General features: G+C 47.2%; 2 protein-coding genes across 2 annotated transcripts in view; both read left to right on the top strand.

Annotated features, from left to right (window-relative positions):
* Positions 1–2: 2 nt before the first annotated feature.
* On the top strand, positions 3–3,241 carry LOC100122006 (DNA replication licensing factor Mcm7). The gene is made up of 9 exons (XM_001605560.6): positions 3–163; positions 257–465; positions 545–708; positions 789–1,107; positions 1,223–1,411; positions 1,496–1,706; positions 1,782–2,259; positions 2,347–2,498; positions 2,583–3,241. Exons 1-9 carry the CDS (start codon positions 124–126, stop codon positions 3,002–3,004), a joined length of 2,184 nt encoding a protein of 727 aa, XP_001605610.1. The 5' UTR covers positions 3–123; the 3' UTR covers positions 3,005–3,241.
* A 2,562-nt stretch (positions 3,242–5,803) lies between these two features.
* Positions 5,804–26,705, top strand: part of LOC100121936 (division abnormally delayed protein) — a 110,695-nt gene continuing 89,793 nt past the window's right edge. The window contains exon 1 of the mRNA XM_003425338.5: positions 5,804–6,593. Coding sequence (XP_003425386.1) covers positions 6,347–6,593 — 247 coding nt within the window. The 5' untranslated portion in view covers positions 5,804–6,346. The remainder of the gene's footprint in view (positions 6,594–26,705) is intronic.

Below are 26,705 nucleotides of genomic sequence, written 5' to 3'. Positions count from 1 at the left end.
ACACAACAATCAGAGCGCGGCATCTGGACAATCTTCGCTTTTCATCTCGTGATATTTTTGTTACTTTTGCTGTAACTTGTTATTGTTTATTATTGCCGACGAGTGTCTTAAACATTCGCAATCATGCCTCCGAAACTTTCGAGAGATTACGATAAAGATAGAGGTAAGAATTACAAGAATTGCGACAAAATAAAATTTTAACCTAGGCTTGGAAAAATTTAAGATTTTTTTTTGTGATGGCTTGTTTTTGTTATAGATCAACTCAAGTTGTTTCTTACGGAGTATTCAAAAATGGATGATAAAACGGGCAACAAGATTTTTAAGTATAGAAACCAATTAACAAATTTGGCACATCGAGATCAAGTTGCATTGATCATAGACTTGGATGATGTTAAGGATTTTGATGACGAACTTGCTGAAATGATAACGAAGAATACTCGGCGTTACGTCAATTTACTTCTAGATGTAAGTCATCTGTGCCGTTAATCAAAATTTGTGTAAAATTTTCTGTGCAACTTTTTTTATTAATATGAAATTATTATAGCTTGTTCAAAGTATTCTGCCCGACTTTAGAGAAAGGGCAGTATCTGCTAAAGATACCTTAGATATTTATATTGAGCATCGTTTAATGATGGAAGCTCGCAATCAACATCCAGGAGAGCAAAGGGATCCCAGAAACAAGTATGCTCCTGAACTGATGCGACGCTTGTGAGTGAATTTATATTAATAACTTATTCTCTCAATATTAAGAACAAGTAATAAAGTATAAAATGCATTTTGAATTGCAGCGAAATTTACTTTAAAAATTTCAATGATGCCAAGTCAATGTCAGTGAGAGACGTAAAAGCTACGAATATAGGACAACTAGTGACAGTACGTGGTATTGTTACTAGAACTACAGAAGTAAAGCCACTCATGGTCATTGCTACATATACCTGTGATCAATGTGGTGCTGAAACTTATCAGATTGTGCAATCTATGAGTTTCATGCCTTTGCAAACTTGTCCGAGTGAAGATTGTCGTGTAAATAAGTCTGGTGGCAGATTATATCAGCAATCAAAAGGCTCTAAATTCGTCAAGTTTCAAGAAATTAAAATTCAAGAGCATGTGAGTTTTATTTTAAAAAGTATTACTTTTTATTTGATATTAAAATTATATCTAGTTCTACATCTACTTTTTGCACTGTTCATTTCACAAATTAATCGTATTATTTTTTTTGTAGAGTGATCAAGTGCCTACAGGGCATATTCCAAGATCTCTAACAGTTTATTGCAGAGGAGAATTGACCAGGCAGTGTCAGCCTGGTGATCATGTAGTACTTACTGGAATTTTTTTACCAATTTTGAAAACTGGGTTCACTTCTAGAGCAGAAGCTGCAGGTCTTTTGAGTGAAACTTATATGGATGCTCATGTAAGTTTTTTTTTATAATTTACACACAAACGCTCGACTTGACTCAATTTCCCTAATTTTAATAATTAAAATTCTCTTTCTTAGCATATTGATAATCTCAGTTTATCTCAAGATGAAAGCGCTCCCGCAGAATTAACGGAAGAAGAACTTGTTGATCTGACGCAAGAGGACTTTTACTCCAAACTTGCAAGCTCTATAGCTCCAGAAATTTACGGTTTAGAAGACGTCAAGAAGGCGCTACTGTTACTTCTCGTCGGCGGTACTGACAAAAAGAAAGGAGATATCAAAATCAGAGGTTAATCATCCACTCGAATTCTTAATTTCTAACCAAACTTAACAAGATCTAATACAATGTGCTTGCAAACAACAGGTAACATCAACATTTGTTTGATGGGTGATCCCGGTGTGGCCAAGTCCCAGCTGCTCTCGTTCATCACTCGGTTGGCACCGCGTTCGCAATACACCACAGGTCGAGGTTCCTCGGGCGTCGGTCTTACCGCCGCCGTCATCAAGGACCCACTTACCAATCAGATGACTCTGGAGGGTGGTGCACTCGTTTTGGCTGATCAAGGTATCTGCTGCATTGACGAATTCGATAAGATGGCGGAGAATGATCGTACGGCCATCCACGAGGTCATGGAGCAACAGACCATCTCCATTGCCAAGGCCGGAATAATGGCGCGTCTCAACGCCAGGGTGTCTATTCTTGCCGCGGCTAATCCGGCTTATGGTAGGTACAACCCCAAGAGGAGTATCGAGCAAAATATTCAGCTACCGGCTGCCCTACTGTCCCGATTCGATCTGTTGTGGTTGATTCAGGATAACGCGGATAGGGAAAATGATCGCAAGTGAGTTGCATTAACATATTTCCGACCGATAATTCGAGTGTGAATTTTTTCATTTGTCATGCTTGTTTTAATTTTTTTTATTTTCAGACTAGCTAACCACATCACATACGTCCACCAGCATTCTTGCCATCCTGCTACTGAAGGCAATGCCATGGATATGGGTCTGATGCGAAGATACATTTTAATGTGCAAATCAAAAACTCCCATGATACCAGAGGATTTGACAGACTACATTGTCGGTGAGTTATTTATATGCATTTGTATGATTAACGATTCAGTAACAATGAATAGGCCATATGTAACAAATTTTATTTCATTTCTAGACACCTACGTCGAAATGCGAAGAGAAGCTCGCAACAGCGCGGACAAGACTTTCACGTCCGCCAGAAATCTTCTCGGAGTTTTGCGACTGTCTACTGCACTGGCCCGCTTGCGGCTTTCAAATACAGTCGACAAGGACGATGTGCGGGAGGCGAACAGACTCATTGAAATGTCCAAACACTCAATCAACTATTCAGACCAGATCAAGGGGCCGGTCAACCGAGAGAACCAGAACAAAAACAAGATATACCAGATCATTTGCGAGCTTGCGGGCGACGAAAAGGTGGCCAAGGTGTCGGACATCATGGAGCGCTGTACTGGCAAGGGTTTCACGCCTGACCAGATCCAAGGCACGATCGAAGATTACGAGGGGCTAAACATTTGGCAGATAAACGCAATCGGAACGAAAATCACCATTGTGTAATCTCGTGTCGTTCGTGCTAATTGCGACTTAATGCCATAAGGGTGCATTTGGATTGACTGAATGCGAGGGCACAACACGTGCTGATTTATTGATGTATTTTTCTAAGTCCATTATACTACAGAGTAAGCAATAATATTTAAGAATCAGTAGCGTTCTTCTTTTGCTCGACTGAACGATTTTGTATGAAAGCTTCTATTTTTACGAAAAAGACGAATAAAACTTGATACTATTATTCAATGCTTTCGCTTTTGATATTTAATTTTTTAGTATTCAATAAAATTAGGTAAATACATAAACCATTTTTTATTAAATTTTATTACTATTGTTTTATTATAATTCATAAACTGTACATAACTAATAAACAGTCGTAAAGTTGAGCAGCTGCTACGCCGAGCATTGACGCTTGCTCTAAAAGTAAAAATGCCGAGTAATGTAAAAGATTTACATAAATCGCAAATCAGCATAGTTCATCGCAAGTGCCTCTCTGTATTTTACAATCGCGTTAATTTATTCTTCTCTAAATTCTTCTAACGCGCATCATTACGCATCCTACTTGCATATAATAATTCGTTGTAAGCGTATGTACGAGAACAACTATATAGTATTCAACCTCGTGCGTTCAATTGTATAACATCGACTACAAGCTAGTACTTATTTACGAGAGGACTATTTTCTATTGCAATAATAAATCCTGTACGACGTAATTCGCGCCGAAGGTGCTTATAAAAGATGCTAGCTCGCAATGCTCACAGTTTGCACGGAAAAGTCTCATAAAAAATAACTTTTTCTGCAACTTGTTGAATCATGGTTTAAAATCTAGCGAAAAGTGTATCATGATCCTCTCGCGAATACCTCTTATATACTTACGACATCGCCCTATACTCATTAACGCACAAAAATGGTGTCCTGCCGATAAAAAGCGCACCACCGGCAAATAACTACAGCCAATCCTTGAACAAAAGGACCCGTCCCGAATTCCTCTGGATACAATTAAAATCCGCCGAGGAATGCGTGCGGTTCCAAGAGCGCAACTACATATACGATATACGTGTTGAGCTAAAAAACTGCGCTGAAGCGAACTCGAAAAACTATAAGTACATGTCAGGCGCGCGAAGCTACTCGTGTGGCCCGAATGGCCCGATGCTCGTATAGGAGAAAGAGAGAGAGAGAGAGAGAGAGAGGGAGGGAGGAGAAGGAAAAAGAAGCCGGCGACTTCGACCGAATGCAAAAGCAGCAGGCGAAAGAGACTGTGTGCGTGTGCAAGAGAGATGGGTGTGTGTGTAACGTCGGATGCCGAATGCCGATGGTAGGAGCGAAGCGAGAGATGCTTTATTGGCTGGCGGTCCGGTGGTGGCCTAGTTTAGACTTTACGGCGCTTGTCGTTGCGGGGATATAGGTGCTTTGAACGCGCGGCAGCCTATTTGCGGCGATCGCCGAGATGCTGATTGTTATGGCTTGGAATTTTGCTTCAGGTGGATGAACGATTGTTATGTGGGGGTATGATGTAAGAATTTTTCGGCGGTATTTGGCGTTTTAATTCGACGATCATTTGGACGATGCAACCAAGTGTTACTCATTGCATTAATTCGAATTGCATAAAGCGCTTATGAATCAATTTTCTTCTGCGTATATTGGCGATGAAAGTTTTTTTGAAATTCTAGAAAATATTATTTTCAGAAAAATGGTGCAGTATTTTTTCAAAGTAACATATTAAAGAATAACTAAATAAGGGATAACAATATGTTGACATTTGAAGATATTCCTAACATCAAAAGGATACCAGGATATGATCCGAGTAAGCGGAACGATGACACATCGCGCGTAGCTGATAAATAATAATGAAACGTTCGTCGTATCTGAAAAATAAAAGGCGTATGAAGAATAGTCGGAGATAAATAAATGAAAGGAACGAATGTCGCATCTTTTTGCTGCGTAATATCAAATTATAGTTTTATCATCGCATGCGCGTTGAAATTGAAATATTCACTGCGGCGAATCCGCTCGGGGCAAAAAATCAGGACAGAAACAGAAGCGTCGTGTATTATCACGCAAGCAAAAAAGTCCAACAACGAACGCACGTAAAGAAAAAAGACCGTGGAAACGGGCCACACGTAAAAAACGGCCAAAAATAGACGCTAGCACATCACGCATCAGGTATATAAGAAACGCGCACAAGTTGAGCGTCGTGGTATACAAAGCGCAGAGCATCGATTTACACAAATATTTAGAATAGAACAGAGAGAGAGAGAGAGAGCACAGCGCTCTCAGAAGCCATCGGGACATGAATTTTCAAGTATGTAGGTATAGCCGCGCGGTATGTGGACTCTGCGTGGAGTCCCTCTTGACTGCACTCGCTCACCCGTCGGGACAATTACTATACGCAAAGCTCGCTCGCTCGAGTGGCCTGCAGGTCTCGAAAATAGAAAACCCTCGAGAAAAATTGTCTCTCGATCATCGCGAAGAAGAAAAGACGAGGAGCCGCGGGGACAAAGAAGGGAAAGAAGGTGAAAAGAATTCGGCAAAAAATGCGACTCTCGCTTCTGCATGTGCGCCATGCAGGTATACGTAGGTGCATGCATCAGACGACGAGAGCGAGAAAGAGAGAAGCTGTGGCTGCAACGGCTAAAACAGGTAGACGCTGTACAGGCCGGCAGAGTGTAGTGACTAGCGGGTAGTCACTGTAGGGCCGGCCGACCGCACGCACACTGTATATTCGCACTATAGGTACGACGACGGGAGGAGAAAGAGTCTCCCTCCACTGCAGCCAGCGAGATCAGCGCGACTCGAGGGGAGCAGAGCGATAGACTGACTCGCCGGCGCGCGCTCGCCTCTCAGTAGCATCGAGCCATTCGCGGGACGCGCCTCGTGCAGTCCGCCGCTCGCTCGCTCGTTCGCTCGCTCGTTCGCTCGCTCGTTCGCTCGCACGCGCTGTGCAGCTTATTGTGCTCCACAGCTATCCTGCCGTGTCCTGGCATATATGACATTGTGCTTTTTCGTCCGCCGCTGCGGTACGCATACGAGTCGTGCGTGAGTCGTCGCGTTAAAAAGGAGACAGACCCCTCGTAGGTGCAGTGCGTACGGGCTTTTGCGCACCGGCTCGCGTTTTGACAGTCGCTTCAGAGTGAGATAAGTACTTGCGGCGATTCCCGTCTGCCCTCGTCGCGAGTACGCACGCGGATCCGATCGAAGGAGGATAGTGCGCGATCAGCTGAGAGTGCTAGTGTGCAAGGTGCAGAGCGGCAGCGAGGACATCGACCTCCCCTCTCTCTCTCTCTCTCTCTCTCTCTCTCTCTCTCTCTCTCTCTCTCTCTTACCGCGCGCGCGAAGGTCGAGGTCGCGATAATGGCTGCGGGCAAGGGGAGAAGCGTCGGGAGGACGGGATACCTGGTGAGCCTCGCCGTCTGCTGCGCTCTGCTCGCCTGCCCCGAGAGGGTCGGCGGCTTCGCCGCGGCCAAGAGACACAAGCGGGCCGACGCGCAGTGCGAGCTGCTGGACAAGTTCTTGGAGAACCGGAACGTCAGCCGGGAGGTTATGCTGCAGGTCTGGAAGGCCAGCGAGAGGACCGAGGACGAGGAAGCGCGCAAGAACAGTGAGTTGTTCCTTCATCTCCTCATATGTATTTTGCCAATGACGATACGATACTTGTGCAGTGAAACGCAGTCGCGCGCGGCTAGAGGAGCCGTATCGCGCGTGATACGGAAACTGCTCTACATTCCGCTATCAAAAATCGCGCAGCCGCTCGCCTTTATTTATAGTCCCCGCGATCGCGCCGAGCGCTTGCTGCTGCCGCTGCTCTCTGCGCGAGATACACAACACTGCGGGCGGTTATTACAAATTACAATTGGTACTTCTCGCGCGCACACTGCGGCGTCCAAATATAAATCGCGCGCGCGGCACACAGTCTAGCGTTGTCGTCGTCGTCGCGAGACGACCGGTATATAAATAAAGCCTCGCTGATGCGTCCGCGCGATTTCCTCATCGGGAGGTCACCAAACTCTCTCTCTCTCTCTCTCTCTCTCTCTCCCTCTCTCCCTCTCTCTTCTCTCTCGGCCTGCTCCGCAGAACGAGCGCTTTTTTCACGGCTAATTGCGCTCCTATACGAATTATCGACTCTAGTTTTACGGTTATTCGCTCGAAAAGCCATTCGGCGAATTTACTCCCGGGGCTTTCGGCTGTGTAATAGACTGCACCGGCTTTTTATCGCGCCCGACCCGGCGTTTATCGCTTATCGCCCAGAGGTGCCAGCCTGCTGTATATATACCTATATACGAGAGTGAGGTTGTTCCCTGTTTCAGGGAACAAGATGTTTGTCGAGAGCTGCGCGCGCCTTTCGCGCTGCGCTCGTCTTTTGGGAACGAGTTCGTTGTGTACACAGTCAGTGTAGATTTGACATATATGCTGGGGGCACGAGAGGTTCCGAGTAATCCGTGCGTCAAATTTCCGAACGTGTGTGAAATAGCTGTCGCTGTTACCCTTATCTGATACGTTATCGCTCTTTAACAATTAGGCTGCTGATATCTCTTCCTCGATCTCTGTCTCTCCAAGGTTGGGATCTTTACGCAATGTTTATTTACATTCGTCGATCGAATCTTGGAAGATCACACACAAAGAAAAGGAGCTCCCGCATCAGAACGTGTATTTTTTTCGCTCGTGACTTCTACGAACAAATTGAATTTAATACCGCGCGCTGTGAAGGATAATTGGCGTAAAAGTCAGTCGATCGTAAATCAATGCGATTACAAGTATTTCAAATGCTAATTTTATGCACTTCGCCGAGGGAGAGAGAGAGAGAGAGAGAGAGAGCCGACTGAGCTTAATTAGAAGCTCACTGAATAGGCGGAGAGCGAATTTTCGTTGCACACCTTATGTAATTTGTACTTAGCGAGAAAATTGCGCGACTTTTTCTGACGATTAACACGAGGTTCGCGGATAAGAAGCCGGAGATAAGCCTCGTTTTTTCCTCGCGAAATATAATCAAGTCCTTTCGGATAACTATTAATTAGCGTTATTAGTACAACTTATTACAGTCATTTGCCTTAATTAGCCGTCTTGATCGTTCGATGCATTATGCATATGATTCTTACACAACGACGAGGCGTATACGCAGCGCCGAAAATTCATGTACGCGTGCTCTCGCACGCCGCGTTTATCTCTCTTTATCATCTCTGCGACTGCAGCCGGGCGTTTGTGAATCTTTTTTTTGCACGAAATCATAAACGTCGCAGATTACACGCGACTTATCTCGCGCAAAAATCAAATACACCACTGATCTGGAACACAATATAAAAAAAAAAAAAAAACAAAGCGCGCGCTGATTACGACAAACCATATCGATATTCCCGAGAAAGCGCGATAGCGAATATCCCGTTTCCGAAAAAATTCGCTCGTATCACCTTGCGCGTTTTTTCTTTTCGCTCATCTCTCTCTCGCTGCGCATTGTTTGCGTTTCACCGACGTCTATGGTTGCGTCAGCTGTTATACACATGCGTGCAGTTCGTCGAATCGAGTCGTCCTGCGCCGCAGTGCATCGGGCAGATCGAAAGCGTATCAAAAAGTCCATCACGCAGTCGTCGAGCTATGCGATACGCTCGCTGGCTTTCAACGCGTACATCTATTTGCGATCGTTAAACGACTATTCTGCTGCTGCGCGGTGTATCGTGACGACTGCAGGGATTTTTATTGTCCTGTATATATTGTCGCGGACTTTTATCGCGCGGAGCTCGAGAGAGAGAGAGAGAGAGAGAGAGAGAGATATGTGAGTCTGTAGGTTAACTGCACATGCAGCTCTGAGAGGCTGCGAGACAAAAAAGGCATATGCGGAATATCGTCGATAAATTGATTATAGGCTGTAGCTCGAATTAAGGGTTCATTAGCGATCTTATGAACGTACGGCGCTGTGCGCGGCGCTCTCTCGCGAGTATACCTCCCAAGAAGACTTCGCCTCTCTCGCTCTCTCTCTCTCTCTCTCTCTCTCTCTCTCTCTCTCTCTCTCTCGCTAATTCGAGAATGTGCGATAAGGAAATTTCTGTGCGCCTCTCGGCGTAGCGCCGTCGTTAACGCTCCTCCTCTTCGTTTCATCGGCGACGTATACGACGGGCAATTATCTCACAGCTGTAGATTATCGATGTCAAATCATCGGAAAAATCTCTCTCTATATAGAGGAGAACTTTTATAAGGGACGGACGATCCTCTCTCGACAAAAAGAAAACAACTCTCGACTCGCCCTATCGGTTTCCGCTCCGCCGTTGCAGCAGCCGCGTTTTTTCAATTAAACTCTTTTTCCCTCGACTCTCTCTCTCTCGACGACGACGACGACGACGATACACACTTCAAAGGAAGACGAATCAGTAGCAGCGCGCGAGGAATTCACCTAACGTCGCGCTTTTTCTCTCCTACTGCGCGCAGTTGTTGCAATTGTCAGAGCGCGCGTGCGGGGGGAGAACGAAAACGAAAAGCGATTTGTCTCTTCTCCAGTCGGTCTTTTCGCGAGTGTCTATACGTGCAGCAGCTGCCGGTGCACGAGAGGGAAAAGAAAGTTTCCAACAGAGAGACAGACACGCGGCCCGGCTTTCTGATTTGACAGAACAGAGAGCGCTAGTCTGTAATCCTGCGCGCGCGAGATGTGAAGGAGGTATACCTCGACTAATTGCCAGAGTAGTGCTGATTTTTGTCGTAAACGTTTGAGTGTCAGACGACACTTTATCAATTGAGGCGTTACGAGAGGGAAAATTACAATTGCTTCCTCTTCGGGGAATCCGGATAGCACCGGAATACACATATAGATAAGAACGTACATAGAAAAAAAGCACTCGAACCCTATTTATTCCAACAGCGCGCTAACCTCTCCATTTCCTCACTTATTCTCTTTGTTACAGCCCGGCAGATTAATTTTGACACGAGCTCTGCTCTCTTTCTCTCTCTCTCTCTCGCGCGCGTGCTCGCAAAATACCTACCTCCGCGCTGACGGCACTTCATTTTTCAAATCGTCCGTGCGTGCGCGCTAGCGCTACTTTTTCTTCCTTCCTCGTCCTTTTTTTAATACAGAGAAAGGGGCTGCTCGCGTTTTTCTTCTTCTTCTTGACTTTTTTCTCTCTCGCTCCCTCCCTCCGCGCGCGGCATTTATCTCGAATCCTGGCACACTCTGTTTCTCGTTTGTTCGCGCCAGCCGAGTGTAATCCGCTCGGTTTTGCGCGAGGAATTTCTCGAGGGGCGAGGAGAAACTTCGAGTGATTTTTGTACGCGCGTGCGGCGGGGTGTAAACGTTTTTCCAAATTCCAGAAATTTTCAATTCGAAGCTTTGCAGGTCGAGTCTTTTATACTTTTTCCTTCGAGCACTTGACACTGTTTCTCGCGTGTGCCAGCTCTTCCAAGAGCTGTTATACTCGTCGAGGAGTTTTGTTTCTATTGCGCAAAGTGATGTAAAATAATAAGCGATAGTCACGATCCGAATGAATAATGAGGTGGCTGTGCAGCAGTGACTCGCGTCTGTCTGATAATCCGAGATAACGTAGTTCTGAGAAAAAATACACTATTAAAATACAAAATTGATCGAGCGGATAACTTTTTAATACGGCTCCCAACAGCGGCTTTCCGACGTCTGATTCTCAGCCGAAATTCCTCGTACAGCAGCTCGAAAATCTATTTCCAGGCGCAAAATGCAAAATCGAGCATCAGCCTCGGCGGCAGAGCGGTAGCAGCCCATGGGAATCAGGCTCACAGGGAGCGGATTGCGTGCGTCATTGCCTCTCGCGTTTAGGCGAGTCACTCATCGAATCGGGGCCGAAGGGTCGCCTCCTCCTCTCCCGTGCATATAACCTACGCTATATGCGCTCCTTCCTGCCGTGTTGTTGCATCGGGCCTCTCTGCATGCTGCTGCGCTTTGTAATACGCTTCGCCTTTGGCGTAATGGAAGATGCACGAGTGTGGCATTCGATTTCGGACAGTTTGTTTCAAAGGCATCGCGTTGTACGAGTTTTTGTGTGCGACTCAAAGCTTGTAGCACGGGCAAACGTGCATTAATGCCGCATTAATTCCGCGCGCGCGGGAAGCGAAATGCGAGCTAATTTGTATACGCGCGCTCGCGCGATCTCATAACGAGTACGCAAAATAAATCGTCGAATTTATCCTCTTCCCGTTTTAGCGCGCGAAATTTAGATTCGCGCAGTTAGCGTCGATCGTGCAAGGCTAATGGCCGATACGTGAAATGTTGGACCCCGTGTAGCGCGCGCACGTGGAATGAATGATACGCGCCTATACAGAGCGGACGACTGCGTTTTAATTATTTCGGAATGCAAATCGCGAGCGAAGCTCGAACGTATAAACTTTCCAGCAAACGCGTAAAAGTTAAATTATTTTTCCTGCGCGACAATGTACAGGATGAATCGACACGTCGGTCGCTTTTTTTCCCTCGTTTTTTCCATTACCAGATAGCGCCGTTGTACTGCATACAGACGGACAGCGAAGCGTCTCAAAAAGTTTTGACGGGCAATAAAAAGTTTTTATTTGCGCAAGCGCGTAGCGGCCGTCGGACATTATATCAGCAGCCTGTTAATTTAGCAATTAAGGATTTATTATTCAATTAGCGCCGGGGTATTTGCAAAGTTAAACAGATGAAATTTTAATAGGATTATGCGCGGAGCTGTTGCGAGAGCTTTTTCGCGCCGACTTTTTCCCGATTAACTTTACATCGGTTAACCGGCTTCTCCACTCCGCGAGGAGATTAAGCTGATTAAAATATCGTACTGTTCTGTGCTTTTCAGCGGGGTATGGAAAAGGATGTCAAAATTCAACCCCAAGATTATAATGGCACGTATACACGGGCGCAGTAAAAATTTCCGTAAAAATTCTCGCGAACGTGCTCGCGAGAGGCAGAAAAGGTGCTTTCCGCGTGTCGCGCGTACGCGGATGATAAAGCCGCGACGTGAAAAACTGCAATAAAATCTGTCAGACGCCGCCGGCCGAGGTTAATAGCGTCTTTTGTGTGCGAGAGCGAGCGAAGGAGAGGAAAAATCTTGAGAGGGAGAGAGAGGCGCAGGGGCTACGAGGACTCGGAGGAACGACGCGTATAGAGGTTTGTCGTGGAAGGAGCTTAATGTCTCTCGCGCACTCGCTTGTAATGAGAATTGTTGGAGTGCTGAGTTATGGTGATGGATGGAAAATTTGGTCCGGCTCGCGTTTGTTGTGACGCTGAGAGAGAGAGAGAGAGAGAGAGAGAGAGAGAGAGAGAGAGAGAGAGAGCTTTTCATGCCTCTGCGTATCAATGAGCCTCGATCAATTTGCATGATTAAATATGCTGCTTCGCCAGTCTTACTCAGCATGAATTTCCAGTAGTCCTCCTAAAAGCCCATTCACGGTCCATTCGGTTTATATCTAGCAGAGCCTTCCTTAGTGCTTCTCTCTGGTTTCTATTGCCCTTCATTGCTCCTTTTGCAATCCTACACAGATGTTGAAAGGCTTATTTCTCCTCAGCCTGTCTGGACTCTGGAGAAGTTCAGGGCAAGTCGGTCTTCGCGAGTAAAAAACCCGATTCCCATTATGGTCCTGTCGACGACGAAGTGGAAAGAGCTTACCATGCTCTGAAGAACTCGAAGACGAAGTTCTTGCTTCTTCAAGATCGAAGAAAGTGCTTGTATGCCAAGGTGGTGCAAGCGATGAATGCCATTTCATTGCGTTCTTGCTTCCATGACGGAGAAATGACAGAAGTTACGAAAGACGACGAAGGACTTGTTTGTTTGACTGATTAGTATCGCTTGTAGCTGCGCGCACTCGGAGAATCTTCTTTACTAACGCAGAGAGAAAACCTCTCGGCAGTTCAGAGCCGCAGCACGCATCACCGCGCGCGCTTCTCTATTTTCTCGCCATTTAACAAATGAAAGCAGCAGTAAATAACTCCGCCAATAAAACTAACAAGCCAAGGGCCTCCTATTTCAAATCAGCGAGAGAGGGAGAGAAGAAACCACCACGAGCGAAATAAAACGAGCTCCGCTCGCGCGATGCAAATTGCAATGCTGCAGGACGCGACGAGTCCCGAGAGCGCTTTATAGCTAATCAATCTTTCTTGTCTTGTTCCGTGTACGCCTGTACGTACGCGCTCATGTACGTCTACATACACTATGGAGCTATAGCGAGAGACAGAGACAGGGAAAAGGAAAGCGGTCGCATTGATTTTGTCGCGGCTTTTTTGGCCGTGTGCGCGTGACGCAAAGCGATTTTTGTTTTCCGGCTCTGATTGATCGCGATACATACGTGCAACGATCAGCTCTCTCCCTCGGGAGGGCAGAAAACGGATTTTCGAAGCGAGCGCCAACGCCATTAGCCAAGCGCGCATCTGCAAGCGTGTATAGCTGTAGTTGGCTTTTAAATTTTCGGAAACAATCGAACGCTGAATTATTCAGCCGTTAGTGCTACACGACGCGTCTACTCTCATCTCATTAAAGATGAAGTGGGTACTTAGAGCCCGCGCGCGCGCGCGCGCGACAAGAATTATCCGTCGACTTGTGCGCGTGCGCAAGCGAGTAGGGGCTGAAAAAAGGGAAGCGAAGCGAGTTGGCTCCTCGAATTAAGCTCGCGGTAAGTACATACACGGGATAAAACTTTGCCGTACGCAGGAAGAGAGAGGGAGTTTAGTCCCCCTAATAAATTCGAAACTTTGCCGTTCGGATGTTGGAGAGTATGGACGTCGATCGTGTGGGCCAACTAAGCCTCGTAATTCACCGGGGAGAGAGCGTACCTATAAGTGCGCGCGCGCGATGTGTATCGATGACTTTATCGCGCGATGCATTAGCGGGAGTGCTCGTCGAATGGTATTTGCTGGATTACTTCGATCGCGAGAGCGAGAGAGAGAGAGAGAGAGAGAGAGAGAGACGCGATTTTTTTGAAAGCTCGCAGCAGCAGCATTGCACGTTCGTTCGTATACATCCTCTTAGCGCCGTCATATCTGCTGTGTGTATTCCGGGAAAGAGACAAATCGACGATTTTATCACTGCCACGCGCTGCAGCATCCAATATAGCCGCAGGATTAATCCTCTCTATTAATTTCCTCTCTGATCTCGCGGCGGAAGAACGCAGCGCCGCCGCATAATTGAATACGCGCGTTAAAAAAGCGGGGGAATGACGTAATCAGAATATTGCTTAAGAAGAGATTAGAGGAGAATCCCCGCACCCTTGATGCCGAGAGAGAGAGAGAGAGAGAGAGAGAGAGAGAGAGAGAGAGAGAGAGAGAGAGAGAGAGAGAGAGAGAGATGAAGATACAGAGCGGGAGAGAATCACGGTGGAGATTCCTCTCTGTGTCATCGCGCTCGTCGTCGCGTCTTTATTGCCGCGCATCGGTCTGCTCCTCCCTCCCTTCCGCTCGCTCCCCGTAAGGATAACCATAAAGCCGCGCTATAAAGTCCGTGAAGTGCAGCGTGAGAAAGGGCCAAGTGTTGTTCGCCTCGTCGTACATGCATTCATACATAAATAAGTGCCCCCCGTCCCTCCACGCACCGCGAGAAGGCGGTTCCTCCTCCTCCTCCTCCTCCTCCTCCTCCTCCTCCTCCTCCTCCTTCTCTTGCGCTTGCACACACACCGACACACGTATGCATCTATGCACACAGGTACGCGTATGTGTATGTACACACGCTGTACATCAGGGGGAGCGGCACGAGCGGAAGAAAACGTTGTTATTCGGCGACTGCTGCCGTGTGCGGTCGCGAAACTCTAGGCTACTTTCCTTGCGGCCGCGCGCGCGTTTGCATCTAGTTTGTTATTCTTGCGTGCGAGAGAGAGAGAGAGAGAGAGAGAGAGTTTTTTTTCGTTTTTTGCGCGTTTTTTCGCGCCGGTCGTTTCGGTGCAGTTTGCTTTATGAGGATTTTTTTCGTTTAACGCAGGGGAGATACGGCGGTTATGTTGAGTAGGTTCTAGTTCGTGGCGCATACAGCGATCAAGATCGTTTGCCGAGGACGACGCGCTCTTTTATCCAGCACCTAATTAAAATAGAGAGCAGTAAAAACGTCAAAATAGCCCACGAGCTCTCCTCTTCTCCATCTATAACCATCGAATTTCGAAAAATTGATTCTCCTCTCTCCTCGTGGCTGTATCCCATATACCTCCATATAGCTCCTCTGCCGGCTTAATTTATCGGCCGTCGCCGATAAACTATAGACTTAATAGACTTTCGCCTTCTATTAGCGAGTTTTATTGGTCTTTCCGAGAATCCGCGCGCCGCCGCCGCCGCCGCCGCCGCCGACAATGCGCTTTATTCTCCCCCATCAAACGGAGCGTATTATACATACAAGCGTGTATACGCGAGCGCGCGCGCGCGCACGAAGAAAAACATAAACGACGCATTATATGTTGCTGCGCGAGGATTCAATTAATTTTTACGATCCGCGCCAAATTCCCACGGACGCGTTTGAACTCGTCTGCTACGACGGAATATTGCGTGAAATACCGCGGTGTGTGACCCGTAGGTGGAAGACTCGCGAAATTTATTCAATTTTAAAAAGACGATGCGCGACGATGTATCGGCAGTGTATATAGTTGGGTGGTCTTCTCGGCTGGGACTTTTTTCTCCTCTCTTACGAGCGAGAGAGAGAGAGAGAGAGAGAGAGAGAGAGAGAGAGAGAGAGAGAGAGAGAGAGAGAGAGAGAGAGAGAGAGAGAGAAGAAGAGGTTTCAAAATCTCGAAACGCCGTACGGTATACACGAGTTTTTTTATCGGGCTTTCCATATAAGACAAGATAGTTTCGAAGAGATTCGAGTCGCGCGTGAAAAATCGATTTGTTCGCTAAGCGCCGTTTTGTCGAGCGAAACTAATCCGTCCAACTTGGAAAACGCCACGGCCGAGCCTCCCTAAACGGGGAGCTATTTACATGACTAACACTGTAACGCGCATTAGAATACAAATCCGATCCTCCCAGCAAATAACGAACTACAAGAGCTACTACAAATCGATCGTTCATTCAGCAACCTGCGAGTCCCCGGACCCGCCCGCGTATATACCTCCACTCGAGGTATTTAAAACGATCTTTCTCTCTCTCTTTCTCTCTCTCTCTCTCTCTCTCTCTCTCTCTCTCTCTCTCTCGGCTCCTTTCAGATCCTTCCCGTGCGTTACACGCCGTGTGTCTCTATACCTGCAGGATAATCAGGGGTAAAAGTCAGCCCTAGTCGAGTTCGTTCATGCTATACGCACGAAGAGAGAGAGAGAGGCCGAAATAATAGCGTCGACGGCGGCGGCTCCTCTTTCTTCGTGTCAATTTGCATGATTCACGGGCAAAGGCGCCACCGGCACCGCGGGCGTGACTGCTGCGTCGGTGTCGTTTGACTCTCGATTTTTCGGAAACGGCCGCCGATCATGGGACGTGTCTTTCTTTTTCTTCTCTCGACCGCACGGGACACGGCGTTTGATTTGGCGGCCGCTTTGGAATCGATGCGCGAGAGAATTTTTGCGCAGAGGAAAGCCGGATGGTCGTCGCGACTCTATAGTGTAGATCTATTGTGTGTTTGAATTAATTATTTAAGAATAATTATTTTCAGCTGCCGAGAGTACACAACGCGTTGCATCATAATCGGTGTTAATAAATAATAAAATCGTTAAAATATTCATAACATCGCACAATAAAACTACTGTGTCATCTGATTTCCATTTTACACGAGGCTAATAATGAAAATGATTTTTTGCTCCCTCGACAATGGACGGCTCTTATCTTACATTGCTCTTTTCGTAATTGGCCGTTTGGCAATCGTAAATTCACATACATTTCATACCTGCTGCATCTCGCATCACGGAGAGTACGTAACATTGTCTACGCCCAAAATCGCTTTTAACGACGGTCTTCGATCGAGCTCACCTTCACCGAGAGTCTCGCGCTCGAGTATATAAGCATATATCCACTGGGCACACGATCGGACGATCGCCCGGCGCCACCACACAACTTGTACTATACATACACACGGGTATATCTATAGCAGAGAGAGAGAGAGAGAGAGAGAGAGAGAGAGAGAGAGAGAGAGAGAGAGAGAGAGAGAGAGAGAGAGAGAGCTGAGCGCGCACGTGGGAAGAAATATCCTCGGCTCGCGCGTCGTACATTTCGTACCGTGTCGGATTATTCGTCCGGTTCCTCCTCTCCTTCCGAAAAAGGCAATGCCGCCGTCTTCTCGAATTCCTCTCGTTAAATCTTTCTTCTTCGCGTGTGTGCGTGTGCGCGCTCGTTTCTCCTCTCTTTTATGCTCTGCTCCTTTTTTCCTCTCTCTCTCTCTCTCTCTCGTATCGAGTGTAGGGCCTTTGTTCGTCGCGCGTTGTTTCGCGCTTATTGTTGCGAATTTCTCCGCAGGTTTGAGCGTGCCGTGATATGTATGTACTTCTGGTGCGCGCGCAGGGGAGAAATTAATTTTTCGGCATTGTTTCGTGCGCGCGTGCGGGATGCATGGCTTTTATTGCGATACGACGATGACGATCGCCACGGGGATATGCGGACGTACGGGATTTTCGGTGAATACTAGATAAACGAGATGAGGCTACTGAATTCAATTAAAAAGCCATTCGCTGCGTTCATCGAATATTTAAGCGAGCTTATACCTATGGATAGTTAAAATTTCTCATTCGGAAAGCATTAGATTGGAACGGAGTTTCTGGATTATTCTGCATTATTCGCGAAATCGAATCACTAATATTTAAAATGACACTTTAATTTCGTCTCTCGATCCCCTGAAACGTAGCTTCGCGATTCCCCCAGCGTCGAACGTCAACCCCGCGCGAACCCGATCCCCTGCATTTCCAGCGCACTAAAAGAATAAGAAGCCGCCGTCTCCCCCATGAAATTTTCATAAACAGCTCGGCGCGAAAACACTCCCTCTGCAGCTCCGTATAGACGCATCGAAAACGAGCGCTAAAAGGTCGCACGTGCACTTATTTGCGGGAAAACCGCGAGCGGACGATTCCCGAACGAGAAAGAGCGGAAGCCTCAATTCAGCAGCGTCGTCGTCGTCGTCGTCTCTCTCTCTCTCTCTCTCTCTCTCTCTCTCCTCCCTACACACGCGGCCGGCTTTTATCAGCTCTTTATCCCGGGGCGCGAATTACGGCGAATCAAGCCTCGGAGATTGGAGCTTCAAAGGCGCGCCCCGTGAGAGATCTCGCTCTCAGTCCCGCGAGCGTAATTAAGAGCAAAAAGAAGCGAGTCTCATTCAGCCGAGTGACTAAGATTCGCGCCGTTTTCAATCGACGCGGCGGCTTCCTTTTTTGCTTTTCTTTCGGGCTTTGAGAGCTGCCGATCAGCAGAGTGTGCGTATGTGTGGAGCTGAGAAGAAGAGGTGGCGGCTTGGCTTGTATACACGCGCACACAGAGGGTGGGGGGGGGGGGGCGGTTTAAGTGATCGATCGCGTGAGAGCTTGGCTGGATGTATGGCTGAGCTTTCGAAAGTTTCGCGAGCCCGGGATTTCGAGCAGTTTGTTTGGGATTTGAGGAGATCGCGAGGGTTACATTTTTCAGAGGAGGAGGAGAGGCTAGCGGATTCTCTCTCCCGCGATTCGAGACTTTTTGGGTTAATGATTCGTGCGCACACCGCGGTGTGTACGTTGCCGGCTGGTGGGATAGTCGTGGCTCTGTAAAGCGTTTTGTAATTAGAGGCTTTCAAAAGTAATCGATATTCCCCTTTCTTCCGAACATTTACGCTGCATGAGAGGAGGGGCCTCCGATTGAAATATTGAAATACGCCGTCGTGCTCAATTTTTAACGATCATAATCGGCTTATTGCATTTTCCTATAGGAAAATTCGTAAAATAAAATCAATACAATCCTCGTTAGCAATTCTCACTCGATTCATCAAATCAACGCCCTTTTTCGTGCTTGCACATCTAGCTTTATTTCCGAAGCCTTTGAAGTTGCAACAACAAAGTGACGTCACTCAAAGGCTCCTACTCTTGGGACGAAAAAAAGTCAAATTAAAATTCCACTTAGCATGTAGCCCGGCCTATTAAAGCTCTTTGCGCGCCGATGACAATTCCCGGACTTCAAAGCTTCGCACAATATTATCGCAGTGAAATTTCGCCTCGACGATAAAAACGTCGTCGCGCGCCTCTGGTGTGTACAGTCCAATGAAGCTTACACCCGCCGTGAAGTTTTCGTCGGCGTTAGTGGCGCGCGTCAGTTAAGAGACTGCGACGACGATCGTAAAATGTGTCTCGTGTGTCCTCCCGACTTGATAAAGATTTATCCTCGGCTTGGCGGACACGCGCGGGCTTATCGTACCTTTTGAGAGAGGAGAGTGGGTAATCTCTCTGTTTTTCCATCCGCGCGCGTCACTCGCGTATGCTATATAACCGCGAGGAACTGATCGAGATACAAGGCATTTTCAAATTAGGAAGCTTCGAATTCAACGTATTATGCATTAAAAATCGAGCCCCGCGCGCTTCTCATTATAATCAGCCTCCAAGGAAATTCTCTCGGCCGTCGTGTGCTCCGCTCGATATTACAGCGGTGTAATCGAGCCGTAATTATACGTTAATTTACGCAGACTTATTTCCCCTTCGCGATGAATATTCACCAGCAGCGAGCAAGCAAAAAGGTGGATGTAACTAGAGTGTAAAAATTACAAGCGCGTTAAATTCTTACAAGCAGAAGCGAAATTCCGTAATCGAATGAAATTCAGCAAAAAAGAAGAAAAGTCGAAGTGAAGCAAGAGCGAAGGCCGCGAAGGCCGCGAAGGGAAGAAATTCGAAAGTTCAACACCTGCCAGTCGAAGCTCAAGGCAAATACTATATATATATATATATATATATATATATATATATATATATATATATATATATATATATATATACACCGCGGCGGGTGAAAAACCCAACACACCGGAGCAGCGCGCGGCGCTTTTCGCTCTCCGCACTCCGACAGATGTTCCACCTGTCGGACCACATGTTGCTCGCGCTATTTGTACAGTCGCCTTTCCAATTTTTCTCTTCGGCTCTTGTGCATTGTGCGCCTGCATATACATATGCGTATTATTATAAACCTACATTCGTCTTCTTCTCCCTTTGTCGTGCATCGCTGCGGATTGGGAAGGTGCAGGAGGCACGAGGAATGCGGCGGTTGACGTGGAGGAGGTCACGTAGTGTAATTTTGTTTGGGACCTGGGGGACACGCTGCCGGCTTTGTTCTTGTTGTGTCATTGACGTGGGGGGATGTAATCACTCAAGCTAAATAGCCCGAATGGGATCGATTATTAAAATTCTTCCAAAAAGACAAGTCGAACAATAACATCTCTTACAGGATCCAAAAATAGCTACATGCGCAAGATGTATGAAGAGCGAATATTCCCGGTAGCCGTTCGACCTCGTCTCTCGTATAATAGGCACAAAGTGCGCCGAACGCTGGCGATTGAATTCCCGCTCTCGCACGCTGCTGCGATTATAATGAGCCCCTATACATACACGTACTCTCTCTCTCTCTCTCTCTCTCTCTCTCTCTCTCAGCTTCGAGAGCTGAGAACGGCCGACTGACGGCTCGTTTGAAACGCGAGGAGAAATTCTTCTCGTGTCCGTTACTCAATGCGCCTTCTTTGACAGCTGCCGTACGCGCTGTTTTTATTTCTTATTTTTAGCGTCTAATTCGAGCTTTTTCTGCAGCGTAACTCTAGTAGCCGCGCGTTGTTTCGTCGGAATGCTCCTTTGCGCAACACGTATACGCGCTTTGTTGTCCATTAAAAAAGCGGACAGATCCCGAACGAAAATTGTCGCTCTCGCGGGAAGTTGTTTAATTAATCGATGAGCAGCGAGAGATAAGTTCGGTCCGGTTTCTGCGACGCTGCAGCGAAACATCTCTCTCACTCTCTCTTGTGCGGTGCATGCGCGATATACCCGATTCGTGATTTACGAGCCTGCCGATATTTGTTTCTCGCGTTACATACTATTTTCCCCGCGCGCGCATTCGAAAAGCAAAAAAACTTTTTTCAAATTCCACGACCAGCCGACCTCGACTCTCCCCTTGAACTTCACACACTGCAGCGCTCGGCGTACATATCGCGATCGAGCAGAAAACGAGAGATACAAAGAGATATCGGTATAATATACCCTCGCGCGTTCTCGCACACTCGAGATAGGGGGAGAGAGAGAGAAAAATATCATACGTATGCGCAAGAGAGTCGCGACCTTGAATCTCGCGCGCGCGTGCGCAAGAGAGAGAGAGAGAGAGAGAGAGAGAGAGAGAGAGAGAGAGAGAGAGAGATAAATCGGAGATAAAACCGCGCTGCATATAGCGGCCCGCCGCCGAGGGCCGATCGTAATCGCTAATCGGAAGCGTGCGGATGAAGCGCTGGGGGAGAAAGAGTGAGAGAGAGATGCATTATGAGGCGCGCGAAAACTCCTCCGAGGGATTTCACGCGTGCTGCCGCGCGTCTCTGACTCATCCAGCTCGATCTGCCGTTTATCTGCCGTTTTTCTGCCGTTTTTCGCTTTATATTCTCTTCGTGCAGACGCGTCGGGTGAGAGCGAGGAGAGAATAGCTGGTGCTGGGCCGTTTTGCGTGATTGGAAGCGAGCGCGTTATTGAACTCTTTATATGGCAATCCTCTGATACGAGGTTCTTGACTTCGCGATGCGCTTATTCTCCCATCAGAAATACGCGGATCGAACGATTATCTCGCGCAATAGCTCCCGTGATGCACGTTACGTAAAAAACTCCATCAGCGACCCATCTGGTTCTAATGTATCTCGCGCCGCGGAAAATCCGCCTGATTCTACGCGATATTTTTCATCTCGACATTAATCGCACGCGATCTTTACGAAAAGCCTTGGACGCGACGAGAAGAGGCGTCCACGTGTATGCACTTCGAACTGCGTTTTTATGTGCGTGACTTGCGGTTTCAGGGTTATAGCCGCTCGCGAGCGCCGAGAGAGGGAGAAGAAAAATAGTAGAAACGTCCGCTCGTTTTTTCTTCTCTATATAGAAGATGGTTTTACAGTAGCGAATAATGAGGATTTACGCTGATGCTCTCTTCTCTTCTCGTAAATTCTTATTTCTATGGGCACAGCACACTTGTACTGCCTGTATATATGTATGCATTTTAATGTTATCGAACGATGCGAATCTTAAAAAAACACGCGAGTTTATGGCGTATTACAAGAAAACTATTTTCCTCGAGAACACAGCATAAAAGGATCGCTCGATCTTCTTTGCCTCTCCTCTGCTGCGCCTCCTTCTCGCCCATCAGCATCAGCAGCAGCAGCATCTCACGAGCAAGTACTGACCGGCGCCGGAGGACTCGTCACGCACCCACATCTCTCGGCGGCGCGTGGCTCTCTCTTCCTTCCTCCTTCCTTCCTTCCAGCCGGTTGCTTTCTCGCCAACGCTTTTCTCTCTCTCTCTCTCTCTCTCTCTCTCTCTCTCTCTCTCTCGCTCTCTTCCTCTTCTGCCCGCCTTATACAACAGGCCGGTAATAATACACGTGCATTATCGCCCTATACGGAAAATTGACGTCGCGTGCAGCGAGCTTCGCTCCTTTTTTTCGAATTTTTTCCAATGGAAGCACGTGCGTGCAGGTGACACGCGCGAGGTGCTGTATATATAGATACAGGTCCGTTTAATGGTAATTGAATAACGGGGGAGCGCAGTACGCGCTCCGCTTTGTTTATTGGGGGGAGTCGCTGCTATAATTAGCGAAACGCGAGCTACTGATTGAATGAGTTATGATCGCTGGGTCGGAGGTTGATGAAGGTTGCACGGTTTTGTGGGTGGCTGTTAAAAAATTATTTAATGCTTGCAATATTTCGATGGAACTCACCTGGGGTTTATGCCTGAATTGTGTATCCTGCTCTGAAAAAGATCAGTCTATTCGTTTTACTGGGCGATGTCTGCGAAATTCGATTGAACCTTATACAGTGAAAATTGAGAAATTGTGATGTGACAACTTTCTACCAGGGAGGTGTGTGTTTCGTTACTGGCGAGTCCAACCAAAGCTTTGATAATTGATAGAGCGATATCAGTTATCGAAACAAAGCAATTTTGGACTGACACTTTCTTGACCGCCCTGGGTCTATGACAGTTTTCCATTTCCCTCACAACAATGTGCGCAACGAGTCCAGATATAGTGGTGTGCCGCGCTTATGCTAAAACTGCCTTGTTTGGCCTGCTGCTTCGGCTCCTCATGCTATGGAAAATAAACGTATTTATTATTTCGTTATTTTCGAAAGTATTCGCTTCCGAATGAAACATTTTCAGCGTTGCACAACAAACACGCGGGAATAATTTAAAAGTTCGCAGTATGGTCGTCGTTTCGTAATCCGTTTATAATCAGCGTGAAATCCCGTAAGGTTTTTAGCGAGGTGTCGTGGAACAAGTATAGCCAAACGTTAAGATCGTCGCTCGAATATTCTCTTACCTCCTTTTTTTTCTCCCAACGGTGCAGTTTCGCAATAACGAGGCGCGCGTAAACCGTTATTTATCGCGCGCGCCACTAATACCCTGATAAATCTCTCATTGGTTAAAGCCCGAAAACGGGAAGACGAATTTAAATTAAGATATACTAATTCGAAATTAATACATAAATCGGCATCGAAATGAGTCAACGGCGCGCGAACCGAAGCGAACTGTACCGGCCAGTGGCAAAATGCTTTACGGTAATCCGATTCCTATCGCGCTTTACGACGCAATCTCATTAAGAGTGAGTTATTGTCGATATACTCCTGCGCTGCTTGCTGCCGTTGAATATTTCACGCTTAAAAGTGTGTTTAGTCGAAACATCTTCCGAGAGATAATCCGATTTCTTATAAATGCGCTGCTTATGTTGTTGGCTTTGTTCTGGAGACACAAAAAACTTGTTTTTATAATCCGAAAGATTTCACTCGCGGTAGGTGGCTTCTCGACAAAATAATCTAATAGTATACACGCGGCGTTCTTAAAATGAAAAAAACATCACAGATATCATAAAGCATTTTTTGCAGTGGTTTCTCAAAATGGCTAACCACAACTATTTCATCCAAACCACGCAGCTCACAACGCAGTGTAGAAGGAAGGTCTATAGTCGGCATGCCAAGGAATCGCGATAGAATGCGCGAGGTGTCGCTTTGAAATTCGGAGCATGCGTTTATCCTCATAGCAGCAGCAGAAGCTCGGGGAAAGAAGATCCTCTCTGATTACGCGCGCGTGACATTTTCTTAAGGGTCGCGGCTCGAGACACGCGCGCGAGATAAAGCCTCGCTCTCTTGCTTGGCTCCCGCGTGTATACGTGTGTGTGTGTGCTCGAGCGCGTCGGGACGTACAGGCTCATTAAAAAGTCAGGGAAGAATAAGGCGTGACGGTTTTACGAGCGACGTACTTCCAGTAGACTGCGGCTTTTCGCGGCTTTACGGCTGCGAGCGTGCTTATGGCTTGTAATTTGCTTTTGCTGCGCGCTTTTGAGATGTCGTTAAAATTTTCGCCGGCGATCGATCGATTTTTGCATAGCGATGATCGGCCGCTTGTACGGGATTGTCAACTGTCGAGTTAGTCGGTGATTAATGAAGTTATTCGAGCTCGTCGTACATACACGCGAATAATTTATACGCACATCGAGTTAATCAATTTGATTGCATAATAATTCGCCTGCAACGTACACTCGCTTTCATAACTGTCACACCTACGTGTCCTCGCCTATCCGTCATACCTGTCGCTGCGAATTATTATATTATTTTGCTACATCGATTTCCCGCGCAGATATTCCAATCCGGTGGTGAAAAAATTACTCTGCACTCTCTGGTAGACCTCGATGAAAAATTACAAGCGCGACTGTACGCGCAGTATACGTACACCGGCTCTAATCCATCGGACGCATGTGCGGTCACATCGTGCGCCATTGCAACAAAGCCAATGAGATTCCGCGCGTGAAATCCTGCAGCGTTTGCAGCATTATGTACGCGTCCATTGAGGGCATCACTTTGTCCGCGACGATGTATTTATACCGCAACTGCTGCTGGAGAATTCGTGAATGGACAGCTGCATCAGCTGCTGCGTGTGCCGCTGCATCCAGCCCTATTTGCAAATGTTACCGTTTCGCCTTACCCCTCTAATTGGCGTACGAAGTGATCGTCGATCATTTTTCCGATTAAACTTTGAATACATAGTTTTACGAAGTACGAACATTTATATTAAGCAAAAGCAAAGTCTCACATTCCCAGCGGACTGCGAACACAATGGACGGGACAAAGGAGAAAAATATCAGCAACAGGCTAAGCCGGGATAAGTCGCGCGGAGGAATCCGTGGCCCAGTGCGCCGCTAATGAAGATACATTTATTGGGAATTGAAAGAGGAGACCGAGGGAAAGAGAGCGCGCGCGAGAGTAAAGAGCGGACGATTATTCTTCAACTCGATACGGTACGCGTCCCAGCTGAATTATCGATTTTCCCCTCTTTCTTTCGCGCAGCTTTCCTCCGCAGTGTATACACGGCCGGCGCAAAAAGGAGCCGCTCGACTTGTGTATTTATCGCGATAGATGGTTACTGCTGCCGGGCTCGTGTTGAATATATAGCTAGCCTCCGCCGAAGAAATGCGATTTTCTCTAAGTGCATCGCGATTGTTCCGCGAACTAGTCGCTCTCCCGATCCCCGCTACAAGAGGATTTAAAGAATCGAAATTGGCCCCGGATATACTCCTCTCCCCGCGCGCATTAATATATCTCCGTTTGCAGCCCTCTCGCGCGATCGTAAAAGTACAAGCTTGTTGCCCTTTATTTTCCTCCTTTTCTTCGAAACGATTAATTTGCTTAAACGCGGCGACCCGGCCGCGATTACACTCTACTCGCATAGCCGGAAACGCAATTACGCTAACGGTCGAGTTTTACGATTATTTTTCTCGCGTGGCGGCTCTCTCTCTCTCTCTCTCGGGGAAAAATTTTAAATTTCAAATCCGCGCGCTCGGCGCCGTCGCACGGAGTCAGCGTTGCGTGAAAACGATCAATTAATTCGCTCGGTGGTGCGCGCGTTTCGAAATTCCTTTTGCGAGTGGGTTTTTTTTTTGCATCGCTGCATGCACCGCCGTTATATCTTTGCTATCTGCGCGCTACCGGATTGACGCCCGTCGACGCTGACATTTATATAATGTTGATTCGATGTGAGAAGTGACATTTATACATTTTTTGCATCGCAGCTCGCCATACTCGCGCGTGTGCTTATGTGACGCCTTTATGCTCGGGAGATGTCGATTTTCACGCCGGATAAGCGTCGCCTTTTTTTATGTTTACCTGTCAGAGGACAACGTCAAGGTGGAAAGAAGCGCCGGAAATGAAACAACGCCGCGTTCGGAGAATTCATCTCGCTCCTGAATAGGCAATATCGCAAGTCGGCCGTGAATCTTGAATCGGGCTATGTGTACACACGCTGTACGCGTGTGATGAATTCCGAGACTCGCGAAATCAGTGTTATTAAATGTGCAGAGGCCGGGGTATACGGCTTGATTAATAAAACGGATTACCGGCGACGGCTGCGCGGAAATCGATCGCCGAGGCGATGTACGCGCGCGAAAAAACAAGCCCCGGCAAAGTGCAGCAGAGCAATTTGGCGTGTATGCTCTCGTGGGGGGAAAACTGTGCCTCGCTACGAGCTCGATAAGTTTGTTGCTAAAGGCTCTTGTGTAAGCTGGCCTGTAAGCTAATGTTGTTGCTCGAGCTTAATCTTCTTTGATGATCAAGCCTTTCGCTGATGAAATTTTTTCCGAGTCCTTTTTCAGTACAACACGCCTTTTTGGCATTTTTTCCGGATT

This window comes from Nasonia vitripennis, chromosome 2, assembly GCF_009193385.2.
Source record: "Nasonia vitripennis strain AsymCx chromosome 2, Nvit_psr_1.1, whole genome shotgun sequence".
Lineage (NCBI taxonomy): Eukaryota > Metazoa > Arthropoda > Insecta > Hymenoptera > Pteromalidae > Nasonia > Nasonia vitripennis.
Note: the sequence above shows the minus strand (reverse complement) of the source record. Positions and strands in the feature narration are given on the sequence as shown.

What these genes read in the sequence shown, in the direction of transcription:
- LOC100122006 (XM_001605560.6), top strand. Translation starts at nt 124, where the DNA reads ATGCCTCCGAAACTTTCGAGAGATTACGATAAAGATAGAG. An exon ending in CCTGAACTGATGCGACGCTT is followed by an intron (nt 709 to 788) that starts GTGAGTGAATTT and finishes TTTGAATTGCAG; the next exon opens with CGAAATTTACTTTAAAAATT. An exon ending in AAACTTATATGGATGCTCAT is followed by an intron (nt 1,412 to 1,495) that starts GTAAGTTTTTTT and finishes TCTCTTTCTTAG; the next exon opens with CATATTGATAATCTCAGTTT.